Source organism: Aspergillus melleus, assembly GCF_016097325.1.
Source record: "Aspergillus melleus strain CBS 546.65 chromosome Unknown contig5, whole genome shotgun sequence".
Lineage (NCBI taxonomy): Eukaryota > Fungi > Ascomycota > Eurotiomycetes > Eurotiales > Aspergillaceae > Aspergillus > Aspergillus melleus.
In genome coordinates, this window is record NW_025763374.1 from 1,743,181 (window position 1) to 1,758,181 (window position 15,001).

Genomic DNA, 15,001 nt, shown 5'->3' on the forward strand with positions numbered 1-15,001 from the left:
GGGAAACCAACGTGGGAAAAACCCATATCGAGGCAGTGGACGACAACTATTCCCAAAAAAATCCAAAGGCAGACCGGATTTCATGCGTGAAGCAGACCTGGGAGAATGTTGAATACCCCAAGCCGTCAAATCAATAATAACATATGCAGAGGGTGTTGGACCGTTGAACCATCCTCACTCAAAACAAAAACAAAAGACTCAAGGGAAGCATTGAACCGGTTAGACTCCAACCTGTCTCACAATATCCAAGGCAGTCTGATACAGTTGGATCTTGGAGAGCAGATCGTTTCGAATAGTTGAAGTCGCATAGTTTTCTTCAGCAATATCTGCTAGCTCCCTGTCAGTCATTCCACCAGCGAGATCAGGAGAAAGGAAGCGAATGGCTGCTTCTTGGCCGAGTAAGCATCGCTCAGTCACCTGGAGAATGACTGTATCGCAAAATCGTTTCAAAGCTAACTTATAGTAGGCTTTAAGAATGTCGTGTATGTCATTGATGGCTTGTTCTTCGTTACTCAGGTGAATCCCACGTAACACATCTGTCATGCTCATCTGTGCACCCTCTAGGTTAAGGCTACTGAGCCTCGCCATAACGCGTTCTTGCCGTGTTTCGGCGAGTGTATCTGCAAAATAATGATTCACAGTCTGCAGGATTCCGCCCCGCTCGTCACTGAGGAGGGTGGACAGTATCTCCATGGCACGTGTAAAGGTCGTCGCCTCCCTTCGGAGGATCCGTGACATCAGACTCGCCCTTACCTCATCGTCCCCAACGATGCTCTCGAGACTCAACCGAACGAAGTCGGAGATCTTGGAAGAAGCATTCTCAACATAATCTCGCGCGATTCTTTCCCATGGAGACGACTGCTGCCGGAACAAATTCTCGAGCACAGCTGGGTTGACTGTTCCAGGAAGCTCGGCGCCACGAGAGTCACGGTATAGGTTCCGGATCCAGTCGTAGATATTTTGCTGGTCACCAGTGATCCGGTGAAAACTAGTGTCAATGTCCCCTGATACAGTCTGAAAAATCTTCAAATGACCGTCACGCGCCATGTCCTTCGCAAAGGTCTCGTTGAGATTGTGGATGTGCATACGAAGCTTCAGCGGACTATTACCATCCAGAGTGGGATCGTAATTGCCACTGAGCGCGTTAGCCACATGTCGTTCGTATAAGGTTCCGATTTGAGTCAAGTATCGCCTCTGATCGACTGTAGTCTGGCGCGAAGGGCCGAGCAGCTCCAGGTCTCTCTGTGTCTGTTGCGAGAGATCTTCAATCTCCTTCACCATCCCTGGGAATTCTCCTTTGATGGGAATTCTCCTTTGATGTGGCCATACAACAGCCTTCCGAGGAATAGTTTGAGAGATTTAATGCCCACTCGATCTTTGCTCAGTTTCGTCCAAGGTTTCTCTGTGGAAAAGAAATGGCTCTCCTTGTGATGGCGACCTTCGATCGTCACTCCTTCCTGTATCTCCTTGGTTGAACGATTGCGGACTGCAAACCAGCCGTGATGGAGTTTTTCCACTTCATTTTGGGCAATTTTCACGACCTTGCGCTAGTCAGTTTGAATCATGCGAGAGATGACCAGTTACTCACGCTCTCCTCATCACCTTCCTGGACAGCATCGCACTTTGTGATGATACCGACGGTTCGGCTACCCTGGGGATCTGCACTCCGGGCCATATTGAATCTATGCAGTGAATCAGCATCACAAGCAGCATCCACACTGTGCACTTTACACTTCTTGGTTTGCAAGATTGTTCCTTGCATCCATCACGGCCCTGAAATAATGTTAGTGCGATTACAAGAATATTGTAGAATCCGTACAGGATGATTGTGCGCTTGTCGGTGATGTATTTCTCAATCAGACCGCGAATGATTGCGCGATCCTCAAGGGTTTGGTACTGGGTAGGATCTTGGGCGAGTTAGCTTCCGATATGACAGGAAAAGGCCAGTCAAACGCCGCCATACTATGGAATAGCCCAGGGACATCAACAACGCTCAGGTGTCTCTGCAGTGGACCTGAAATTTCGATTCTGAGAATATCATCCGAAAAGCGCTTGTCAAAGCGCTCTAGGTCTGTTGTACTCGGCCCAGGGACACCCATGTGGCGAGCAGCCTTTAGGTAGTTAGACAAGCAGAATAAATCAGGAAATGTCAACGTGCCTCATTGAAGATGTCCTCGATCTCTCTATTGTCGAGGTTTTCCTCTTGAGATACCCTTTCGAAGCCTAGTAGGCTTTCTCTGTGCCCGTCACTGGCAGTCGGTCCAGGAATGATTGTGATCCTAGTTCCAGAATCTTCCGGCTTCGTACGGCGAAGGACGATCTGAGTCACATATCTTGTACATAGATCACTAGCAATTGGAAAGGAGAAGCCAGTAAGACCCTCAAGGAGCGACGATTTTCCACTGGATTGATCTCCAACAACCACAAGCTCCATGATGTCAGTGCGGATCCCATGCCTTTGAAGGGTGTCAGACCTGCGGAAGGGAAACATTGTCGTTGATTCCCAGTTCCCGGAGATTGTCTATGACTGCAAGCAAACGGAGACGGCCTTCATTGTCCATATCGTCTCCGTCTGTTAGCATTTGGCCTTTTTTTCTGGCCATTTTGATGCTCTGCAAAGCCGCTGGCCCTGGAGCCGAATGGAGAAGTATCTGCTGCTCGCACTGGTTTTAGAGGAACGAAAGAGTATAACAATCAAAGCACACGATTGCGGAAGATGCCTTTCGGTCGATCAGAGTGGGAGTGAGCTTCGCTTTATATTGCCGCTTGCGACTTCCGAAGAGGCAAAGGTGTAAAGTCGCTGCTTATGAATTCCGTGTACAATAACATACATACCAGTCCCAACTTGTGATGATGATCCTGAATAGTTTTTGCTGATCTGCAGAAAGCCAAGAATGGACCAGCCAGGTCTGCCATACCAACGTTACATCCGGCGTTCGATAAGGTCAGTCCAGACCATGTTGTAAGAATGCTGCAACGCCAACCATACGTATGTATGAGTAGGCATGGGAACGACGACACTTTCTTCATTATATAATACCTCAAATTAGTCACCAGCCTCAATACTAACTAACGGCCCATAGGATACATATTTAGGTGGAATTTGGGGTGCTAGCCCCAAGAGCTTCAAAGCATGAACAAACCTGACCATCTAGGTCACCAGCGACAGCAATATGCCGAGATAGATCCTTTTTCATCCTTTCTGCCCCACGGCCACTGGGGCCTGCTGCTTTATGAGAAACCGCAAACCCATAGCTTCTCTAATGCCTTTGTTATACCATCTTGGTATTTTGGACGCGCGGGAACAATTGATCATGGCGTTTGGTGTACATTCCAGGCTACCTTCGATGTAGCGCTTGCTCATATTTCCCCAATATGAAAATGCCTCTCAGGTTTTGCGCCGCGCTTGACTGCCAATTCTTGACTTCGAATCCTGATTTTGTCACAAGTATGCTAGTCCTTGCACGGTTGTCAAATCCCGCACCTCCCCTCATGTGTTCGAATGGGATTCCAACTGTTATTTTAGAATGTATATCCCTTGGATGTTGCAAGTGTTTCAATACCCACGGCTGGAGTGAATGGAAGCTAGCTTTTATCCTCATATATGAAGGTTCGCTTTGAGACGAAGGACTATTTAGTGCTGCTTCTGTAGCTGGGACAATTGGACAACATTCGGGCTCAGCCTAGAAGTATTCTTTCCGGGTTTGCTGGGATTGGGTACCTCCAAATGATATATGAGAGTCGCTAATTGGGCCCGAAGAATCCAAGAATGTCTCTGTAGTGACACAGCGTATGTTCACCGGCACAGAACAATGGCAATGCGGGCGAAGCCAACAGACGGTGGCCCAAATCCTCTTTTGCGGTCGACATTCCCAGAGGAACGCCACTGCTGGAGGCATGATGAGGGGTGGTCGTGCGATCTGAAGGGCTATCCTCACGGACTGGAAAGGCTGGACACCGGTGGCGTGAGCCGCCACATTCATGCTGACAAACAACCTCTTCGGAAAATTCGGGGTGTCAACAGAGAACAGCAGAGCTTGAGTCCTCAATCAGAGACCGGACACATGATAAGCTGTGATAGGCGCAAGCGCTGCAGAACAAAGGAAACAGCTCCTCGGACCAAGATCCCGCCTCACGATACAATCTATTCTCACACGTGCTGTATCCCTATGTTACAGTAAACAGGCAATTTACTGAAGCCATGTGCACCTCGTGTACCCGCTCCAACGACCCTCCCGGCAGACTATGTCAATCACCAAGATGGCGACACGCCTTGTACAATCTACTTAAAGAGTTAACCTTTGATATGATCACAAGAAGTGAGCCCAGCGGACCACGGGATAGCTGAGGTTGCGAATTGTGATATAAAAGGACAATTAAAAGGGATCGTGAAATATTCGAATATTTGGCAGCATGGTAGTACCGCTATATAAAGGCGGACAACCCGCAGGCTTACTTCTCTTATAATCAAAATTCTTTGCGAACATTGACTTGAAGACCTAGTTACATTTTGATGAGAGGGTGATTTTCCAATAGGAAGAATCTGACGTTCTTGTAATGATACAAAGCATTCGTCGTGCGCTACGGAAGGAAGGTTGGTTAGTATTGTATCTCTATCTTAGTTGCCTATGAAGGAAAATCTCGAGAAAATCAGAAGGGCTCGCTGAGGAACGGAAAATACTATAAATATGTGTCTAGCAGTAGCTACCCACAACGGTATTAACAGCTGCTAATATTTACTCGTCAGTGATAAATCCTATATATAGAAAAAGGCTGGCAGTCATTTTGGGTCTGTTGGTAGCCCACTGGTGATGATGGCACGAGGCAACAGTTCATCAGTACTATATAGCGCCACGATTGAGGGGTTCTATTGATAACTAGTTACTCAGCAGTGGAAGTATGCTGTGGAAGGGCGAAGGCTTGGCAAGCAGAATGACTAAGGATCCGGATAGATTGGACCACTAAAAAACGATTGAATGAAGCAATTGAATTGGCTATATCCAACGAGTAGATTGAAGGTGTTGAAGACCTCCTTTCCGGCTATCTAAGAGGTCTATTTATAATGCTAGAATCGCTTATTTGACCGCTATTCTATAGCTTCATATTGCAATATTGCAGAATGCGCAATACCGCAATTTCGCTGCCGAGCAAGGCGATGATCGCCTTACCGCAACTGCTTAGTCAACTCCGCACTTCAACACACCCCCTCATCGCCTTGCGAAGGTCAACATTCTTCTATATCGATGATGAGGTCCTTGATATTGACTAGGTTGAGCATCCTGACGAATTCGCAGTGTCTTTAAGCGGGGAGTGCCTTCGTGAGGCCATCTGCAATCATCTCATTGATAGGGACCCATGCAACGCGTAGGCGTCCCTGCTGAACCTCCTGACGGAGCCAGGATCGATGAATATCGACATGACGTAGTTTAGATCTCTGCTCAACGTCTGCTGAAGTGGTTAAGCGAATAGTCTGTTGATTATCGCAGTGTACGATTAAATCGTGGTCAGGGTCAAATCCCATGATGTTGAAAACTCTTCTCCACCAATATGTTGCTTTCGCTGCTTCAGAAAGCGCAAGGTATTCGGCTTCAGTGATAGAGATAGTAATTGCACGTTGCTTGCCTGATTTCCATTCAATGAGACCTTCGTATAGCTTCCAGATGAATCCTGCAGAACTCGATCGATCATATCGATCTGCAAATGCTGCATCTGAAGCGATTACTGCCACTTCTTTGGTCTCTTGGTTTCCTGAGTATTCGATTGCTAGAAAACGCGTAGCGTAGAGATAGACAATAACCCGATTCGCAGCAAGAATATGGTCCGGAAACGGATTCTTCAGTGCTTCAGATAAACGGCTTACCATATAGACAACGTCAGCGCGGGTGGTCACAGTGGGATATTGGATCAATCTTATCTTCATCTCATATTCCTTGATCCTCTGGGGCGGCGCCTGCTCCGTGTATGGGGACAGGTCATAGGCGCTTGAATAAGGAATCACTGACCAGATCTTCAGATCGTTAAAATGGAATTTCGCAGCGAGATTCTCGAGGTAAGCGTTCTGACAGAGCCAAACCTTCCGCTGGAATCTATTCCGAATGATCCTGACTCCTAGAAACCACTTTACTTTTCCCATGTTGCGTAACTCATATTTCTCCGCGAGGGCGCGCTTGAATCGGTCAGTTACCTCGCGTGCGGTCTTCGTAGATAGATTGATAATGATGATATCGTCGACGTATACAAGAACAATCATGTAGACATTAAAATAGAGGCATTCTTCCTCCGGGACGGGAACAAGGCCAAATTCAAATAATGTCATCGCCAGATCCTTCTGCCAAAGGCGTCCCGATTTCCTCAATCCGTATAGTGCCTTTCTAAACTTCCAAACTCTTCCTTTGACTTTAAATCCGTCCGAACATCTTGTGTATATAGTCTCGTCAAGCAGTGCATTCAAAAATGCGTTAACGACGTCGCGTTGGTCCGTATCGAGATCGAATGCTGCCACAAGTGCCATGACTGCTCTGAATGCCTTCACGGACGCGGTTGCTGCATAATTAATAGATATAGAGTCTTCTTCCAGATCACCGCGTACACAGATTCTTGCCTTAGCCTTTAGAAATTGTCCATTTTCATCAAACTTATATGTGAAGACCCATTTCAGTAGTAGGATCTGCGCATTTCTCGCTTCTTCGTAGTATGCGAAATTGTATGCTTCCATCAATTCAAGGTTTCCTATCTCTACACGAATAACAGAGATAAATTCGTCTTTTAACGGGTGCTGCAACATTTCTGCATACATTCCTGATGACGGGGGAAAATCATTTCGATGCCATCGTTTCTTATTGATCCCTGCTGAATCGAGAACAATCGAAAAGACATATTCTACTCGATTCGACATTTCGATGATTGAAAGATCTTGTATGATCGAATAAATGATATACTGCGGGTCGAATCGTACTCTCCGTGATCTCATGCCTTGAATGATATTCTCGGGACAGGTCCCATCATCCTGAGATCCTCGTCTTCTTGGTCTTTCACCCCCTAATCTTCCATCCCCTGATCTCGATGAAATGTACGAATCGGGATCATCTGTACTGATAGGCGTGTCTTCTTCGCTAGAATTCTCATGAGTAGTAAAGATTTGACTCCTATTTTTTGCTGCTTCCTGTAATGATCTCGCTAAGAAGTCATCTGAGATTTCCTGCCGCGAGTGTACGAATGTAGGAGACAGTGATTCATCGTCAAATCCTCCCGGCATACGGAATAATGATCCCTCTGCCTCTTGCTGATGATCCTGACTGCGATATTGAGGCGTTGACCGAAGTGTTGGAGGTCCTGCGGTGCGCATGCGGTCCGGGATGATCACCTGATATCTAACTTCTTTACTAGATTGCCAATTCAACTCACTCGATTCAACAGATCCTTCCTCAATCAAATATTGATCATTTTAACCAATAAAAGCCTCATTCAACTCGTCAGAAGCGTCATCTCTGAACTGGCTATCTCTTTCCGCGAGATCGATCGAGTCATTCAGTTGGTGGAGGTCCGCTCCTCCCTGCGGTGAAATCGCGATCTCTGGCAGCAATATTGGAGAAGTCTCGCAAAACAGATCTTCAAGAAATGGCTCGTTAGGGTCATAAAACCTGCTTTCGTCAAATTGCACGTCCCTCGCGATCTCTACTGACTGCTTCTTCGGATTCCAAATATGCCATATATTCGATGCAACTGGTCCAAACAATATTCCGCGATATGCACGTGGAACCATCTTATCACTTCGATCTTGATCTTGCCGCATGTAGGCAATGCAGCCGACTGTACAATGTGCCGCAAGATCTGGTTTCTTTCCGTGAAGCAATTCAAAAGGTGTCTTCCACTGAATACTAACAGTAAATGTCCGGTTTGCTATCTCTGCAGTTGATGCAAAAATCCATGGCCACAGATCCCAGAATAATCTTGCTCCAAAGATCATCTTCCTCGCCTTCAAGATCAATATGGATCCTGCACGCTCTGCTGGACCATTCTGATTCGGAGCTCCGGCTACCGAATACTCGTGTACGATCCCTTTGAGATGCTCAAATTCCTTGATCTCATTCCCGAACATTTGTTCTTAATCGCTTTTTATAAATTTAACCCGTATCTTGAAGAGATTTTCCCTCTGATTGACGAAGGTCTTGATAGCGTTGACGCAGTCATTCTTTCGCGGATGCGTACTCACTGCGTGAGAATGTGAGTATTCGTCATAAAAATGCGAAATCCACTGATCTCCATTGAGTGCTGGTCTCATCTGTATGAGATCAAAATGCACCCTCTCGAATAGCGAGGTCGCCTTCATCCCAAGACGCCTAGATATCTGCTAAAAAGCCCATGAGATCTTGCATGGCTCGCATATTCACTGATTTCTATTGTAATCATTCCAATCGATAATTTCGACACCCATAACGGCTTCAGATAAGCGCCTAATTGCGTCTCGATAAACATGACCCATTCGACGGTACCAATCTTCCATTCTTCCCTTCAAAATGAACGATTTTTCTGACTTCTTGATCGTCTGTATAAGAATCGCGTGTACGTGTAGATCCTCGCTCAATCCTTCCGATTTCTCGATAATCCATAATCCTATGAAATGATCCTCTAGTCGAAACACAACCTTGCCGTTTCTCGTGATGCGATTGCGACCAAAATCCCATTCGTATTCTGCTTGTTGGACCTTCCTGGCGCTTAGAATATTGGTATGCAGACCGAAAACGTATGCCACATTCTTTAAAATGATCGTTTCTTTGCCTTTATCGCCTCCGCAATTAGGACAAATCCTGACAGTTCCAGTGCCTAGAATCTTGATAATTAAATCGCCTGCTCGCAGATCTCCTATCGCGTCCTCGTTCAGTGATTCAAATCGCGAAATATCGTTGCATACATGCGTGGACGCTCCTGAGTCAAGAATAAAGCAGTTCTTTAGAGGTGAGGTGATCCCTGCGTTGAATACAAGCGTCATTGTATGGAAGAGTTGAGGCAATTCGTCCTTCCAGTTCCGATCGATGTAGCCCCTGATCACTGCACCGAACTTGATCTTTCGCGATACTAAGTCTCTGATCTTCTTGATAATTGCTTCATCTGCCTTGAATGAAGCAGTCCTTTTCGATAAATTAAGATATGCGCATTCCGCGAATCGGTGGGTTTCTCCACATATGCAATCCTGAGAACTCTTTCTTTTATCTCGATTTTCGTTCGATTTCTCGTCCGAATGGCCGTTTAATGAAGTCATTGCGAATTGGTCCTTTGATTCCTGATACTGCCGGCTCATAAGATAACTTCTATATCGCGCGAACAATTTATAAAATGTCTCGTCTTCGCGTTCGTCGTCATCAACTGTCTGCAACTGCAGATCACTGAATATGGACGATACAGGTCCAATCGCCTGCAAGAATACCCTTTTCACATGTCTATCCTGGCTTTCTGGAAAGCCTCGTTTCTTGATCGCTGCATACGCAAAGGTAAATTCATCCAATCATGCCTCTATCCTGCCCTTCCTGGGGGATCTCCTGCTAACCGTATTGTATAGCTTAAGGGCCCTATCGTCAAGATATCTCTCACTCGGCTTGAATTGCTCCTTCAGCGCCTTGATCATCTCTCCCTTTTTTGTGTCTTCAATTATCGGTCTTGCCCGGATCGGTATGGAAGATCTAATTGCTTCCTCTACCTTTGCTATAACGTTCGTCTTATCCTTCCAATTCTGAAGCTGATATTGCCATTTCCTATAAGACTTATCATCGAATTCAATCAGATCCTTAGGACGTTCTGACTCCTCTGGGTATTCCTCTCGATCAGGATCGAAGTAATCCCATATTGCGAGACAATATGCGTACGCCTCTATTTCCTTGATCCAATCGCGCCAATCGTCCGGTCCGTTGAGGACAATTTTCACCTTCACAGCGCTATCCGTATCGATTCCGCTAGCCATGGTCCTCCGATTCGCTGGAATACTGCTCAGAGAGGTCCTTTGACGAATATAAAGATGAAATGACCGTATCTCTAGACCTAGAGGGTCACCGGGCTCATAACTGTGGAAGGGCGAAGGCTTGGCAAGCAGAATGACTAAGGATCCGGATAGATTGGACCACTAAAAAACGATTGAATGAAGCAATTGAATTGGCTATATCCAACGAGTAGATTGAAGGTGTTGAAGACCTCCTTTCCGGCTATCTAAGAGGTCTATTTATAATGCTAGAATCGCTTATTTTGACCGCTATTCTATAGCTTCATATTGCAATATTGCAGAATGCGCAATACCGCAATTTCGCTGCCGAGCAAGGCGATGATCGCCTTACCGCAACTGCTTAGTCAACTCCGCACTTCAACAAGTTTTATGTCCAGCTTAAATAGTGTCTTGTCGGTATCGAATTCTAGTAGATAGTATCATGATAATCCGCATTCATGCACCAATAGTCTTTCTTTGGAGCTTATAACTTGCCTCTTGTTCTCTGCCACCGCCTCAGTTTGGTTTTTTTTTTTTTTTTTGCTGTTGTTCCATTTGACGGTATTGCTGAGATTGCTGAGATCATCAATCCGACGTGTATGAGCTCCGCTAGAAGGAGCAAAGAGCGTGCCTAAACATTGAATACCGAATATAACATTTCTAGGAAAACATAGTTCAGTGCGCCCTACTTTTGCACCATTAGCAACTGGCATTTTCTTCGCTTTCAACAAAGCACCGAAGGGGAGGTAGGTCTGACTGAATATGTTCTTGAGTATTCGGACCTGCTTGTCACTGTTGTGAATCGAGGCTCGATCAAGTAAACAATAGAGCTTCGTATACGGAACTATTCCGAATACGAACAGATAGATTTCCAATCAATCTGATATCCATCTTGTTTACTAAGCCCTCAATTTTTCGGGCGTGAATAATAATACTTAATCTTCCTCTGAACCATAACAGTCATAAATCCAGCAAACCTTGACCCCAAGTCATGCCAGCTGATCTGACTATGAAGGAAGCCTGAATGAATTTGGGAGAGAATGGTTATCAACCATCCTTATCACCCGGCCAAGTTGGCTTGGAGGCTCAATTTAGGCATGAGAACTATACCACTTAACGACGGCCCACTCTCCTGGAAGACTATGCCAAAGGAATGTTGTATCCCGCAGCCTCTGTGGCCACGGAATAAATAAGCCGAGTCTGTCTAATTAATACAAACAATCATGGCTATGACAGCCAAAGCGAACTCTGGTTGATTTGAAGCGTTACCAGAGCGTCCATCGTCTCAACCACTACCTTCCCAATGCCCTGAGATCTGGCCTGGCGCCAACCGAGCTGTCTCACAGCCCAACGCGCACTTCTAGATGCCGAATTCATCTGCCTCTTGCGCGTTACAGATGTCTTATGGTCTGTCCTTGTTTAGTCGGCGGCAATGGAATGATATGAAGAATATAGTAGCAGCCTAGTCTTCTCAAGTTTCCCATAAGCTTGAGGGACTATGAAGCTCTAGTTAACTAATACGGCCGTAACAGCATTGATAAAGCGTATAAACTGATATCTCCCTGAGTCACCATTGTAATACTTCCATCTAGCACCTAAGAGGCTTGGCCCCCTTGTGCTATACAGTCATTGGCCGACTTTCGTATGTGCAGCTTACCTACGTTGCCGGTGGAGCTGTCGTCCGTTGTAACTCGGATTGAGAATGCTCCTCTTCGAACCGGTGCTCCTTGGTTTCAAGATATGACACAATGTAGTTCGCTGCGGAAACGAGACGAAAATATCTCTAATAGGCTGCTGTATTTCAGGTTCAATGCTACAAGATAAAACTCGTGTGTGTATGGCTACGGCTGTGGCTTCTGCCTTGATTAGGCCCTCTTATGATATATTGCTACAGTATCTATTCAATTTGAGTCAGTGGATTGAAAGGCGCCGTACTGTATAAGTAGATATCACATAACCCTAGCCAAACAATATGGGACCATTTTTGAATGAGCGTGACAACTTTTGCTTTATACTACCATCTTTAAAACACCCTAACAATTGGTGCAGGTACTGTACTGTAGAACGGATAGTTGCAGCTTTTGGATTTCTATGATTATTGCAATGGACCTTTCTACGAGTGCCTTCCACGTAAGTACTATTTCACGTTCCTTTCATTTGGCAGAACTACTTTGACGCCTCTTTCCCATAATTCCTCTGGCGTAGTGAACCTGTATCGCGCCTGCTGCTAAACTTTTCGAATGTGGATATAGAGGGAGGATAGGCTAAGTCTGTATCAATCCATCTCGCCGTAAGGAAAGAGCGCGCCCCAGTCGAGCTTGCTAGAGGCATGAAAACTAGTAGAATAAGCCATTTCTCAGATTTATTCGGCCATACCGGAAAATTGACTATGCATACAGTACCTGTCCTCTTCTTTCGCCCTCATTTGTACAGTGATCTCATGTTCTAAGACGACGGACGCGACTGCTGTTCAATGGTAGAACTGTAGTAAATAGTTTACCGCGTAATACTTCCTAGCTTTCTTCTGCTGTAGTGATCATCCAATTATGGGCACCGTGACGATATGTGGAAACTAAGATCAACAACGTTCTGTAATTATCTTGAAGGTCGCTGAACTTTTAGAGGGGCCGGACAGACTTGGCAAAATCATGTTTATTTGACTGAAGTTTGTGGGCAGTTGCGGCCGAGTACGTCTAGTCCGGGCGATCAGTGACGAATCTGGGAGTGGCCGGGACTTGCTCCGGATTACTCCCGGATTGCTCCGTGCGCGATCCGAGAGCAATCAGCACACGCACCGGGCTCACTCATGCCACGATCCCGGCTGATCCCAGAGCGAAAAGCAGCGCTGACCTAAGCCAATTCTGGAAATGGAAAGTCGATTCTCTTCCGCAGAAATGTTATTCAATAGTTGAATGAACTAAGTGTGATCGGAGAAATTGAGATCTTCCGTGCTGTTACCTACCTGATAATGGCTAGTGGGGATTTATTGAGCGGGCGAAAGAAAGACTTGGTAGCTTACACCTTACGCATCTAGAACACCCAAAGATATCAACAGACCAAATGGTAAGCCGAATTAGAGGCAGTTGTTCTGTAAGGTTCTATGAAGTTTCTAGGCAATTTTCCGAAAGAAACACCCAACCTTCGCGTCTGAACCAGCCTTGCTAGAGGGGGTATTGAACACAAAAGATAGAAAATCAAAGAGAGGAAACGAAAAAGCCCTCTAGCAAGAACCAAAAAAGAGAAAAGAAAACGATCCAAGTCGTGTCATGAGCCTAGTGGGTTCTCATAAACCAAGCCTGTCTGACCTCCCATAGACTACCCATATCTTGGTTATCCCGATAAGAGCGAAATTCCTTCCAAGCGTTTCCATGAGGCATTTTTGTCATGCGGCCATCGAGCTCCATGATCTTATTGACAAGTGGGTTGAGCGAAGTGATACCCGATACTATTACATCTTCACTTTTCTCCGAGGTGTTTGAAGGTGCGGGTCCTTCCTCTGTGCCCTTCTCGCCCGGCTCAGATGCATTGGCTGGGTGTGGCGTATCAGCCACTGCTTGGTCACCATTCTTCGTCTCCGTAGAGCTTGTGTGCTTTTCGTCGACTGGCGCAGCAGTCGTGTTTTCTACCGCGGGCTGGCAGTCATGAGTCTCCGGGGTGGTACCTGGATTCTGGCATGCAGTGTTTGGAGCTGCTTCTTGGTCACAGAACGCAGGAGTTTCAGCCTTTTCGGCGTTCCACGGCCGTGTCCGACGCCGTTTCTGAGCTGGGGGTTCTGCATCGGACGCGCCAGTGTCCGATTTACGTTTCTGGGACAAATCCATATCTATCGCTCCGTTTTCATTCGAAGGTACTTCTTCGTTCGGTTTCTGGGCCTCTTCTGTTCCAGCCTCATCGGGTTTCTGTGTAGTAGATTCAGGCTGAGTGCTCGTTTCCGATTGTTTGACTTCGCCATTGCTGTGGGAGAGGAAGACACGTTGACCAGAGGGGATAATAAATGTCAACCGTGGGCCATCAATCGACACGATCTAAAGAAACATTTAGAGCGAGACCAGAGATGACAGGTGACGGTTTGGATACTGGACATACCTTGACTTCTTTTTCCAACAATATCTTATTCGCGCCTTGGCCAACGCATCGTGAATATCTCCAAACATCACCTTCGCGAATAATCCCTTGCTGCATCAGCGTTTGCAGTTTGACTTGGGCGCTTTGCCCCGCTGCCAGGTTCCGGTCGAAGGTCTGTTTCTGTCCCCAGAACTCCTCGTACTCCCGTTCCTTGAATTTGTCGAATTTTCCCGCCGCTCGCTGCGCCGACGCTTGCTCAGCCTGACGCAACCATTCCGGATCGTAGCGACCGCTTTCGAGGTCGAGCTGGAACTGGCGGACCCCGTCGCGCCAGTTATTCGAGTACCGTAAGAAGGACTCCGGTAGAGGGGGTATCTTGGCGTCGGGGTCATCCTCGGACGGATGAGGGTTTGGGTGCACATCTTCGGGCAGTAAGCTCAGGATTTCCTTCTTCTCCGATTCCTCGAGATATTCCCAAGCTTCGGGGCGGGAAAGCAGTTTCTACAGCAGCAAGCATGTTAGTGAAGTTATTCTCAGCTGTACTTGGTCTGCATGAGATCGAAGTGATCCCAATAGCGTCACATACCACAAGATCCAGATCCACGAGCGGCGATTTGGAGCTCGTCATCAATCGTTCCTCCTCCCATGGATCTTTGGCGGACCGTCTTGGATTCCGCTTCGGTCTGGTATTCGTAGCTGACATCGCCGAGCTGGACTCGTTCGGGGCCTTCGTTTTGGCTGCATTAGCAGATTTAGAGGTCCGGCTCCTGGGGTGGGTTCATAATTAGTTCTGTATGCTCTTCAAGAGGAGTCTAGACCCGGGGGTGTCTGTGGCAGCGACGTACCTTGTCGTCGCCGGCTTCGTATTGCCGGCACCGACCGCCTTGCGCTTGCGGGCCGCCATGATTCCCCGTCGATCTGGACAAGTAAAGGAGGTCAATCTGCACCGCGACAGCTGAACTACAG

General features: G+C 46.7%; 2 protein-coding genes across 2 annotated transcripts; both read right to left on the reverse strand.

The window, feature by feature from the left end:
- Nucleotides 1-219: 219 nt before the first annotated feature.
- On the reverse strand, nucleotides 220-1,281 carry LDX57_009024 (uncharacterized protein; the record flags this gene model as incomplete). The annotated part of the gene is made up of 1 exon (XM_046090749.1): nucleotides 220-1,281. One exon carries the CDS (start codon nucleotides 1,279-1,281, stop codon nucleotides 220-222), a length of 1,062 nt encoding a protein of 353 aa, XP_045946724.1.
- An 11,961-nt stretch (nucleotides 1,282-13,242) lies between these two features.
- On the reverse strand, nucleotides 13,243-14,939 carry LDX57_009025 (uncharacterized protein; the record flags this gene model as incomplete). The annotated part of the gene is made up of 4 exons (XM_046090750.1): nucleotides 13,243-13,995; nucleotides 14,057-14,536; nucleotides 14,622-14,802; nucleotides 14,881-14,939. 4 exons carry the CDS (start codon nucleotides 14,937-14,939, stop codon nucleotides 13,243-13,245), a joined length of 1,473 nt encoding a protein of 490 aa, XP_045946725.1.
- Between the last annotated feature and the right edge of the window lie 62 nt (nucleotides 14,940-15,001).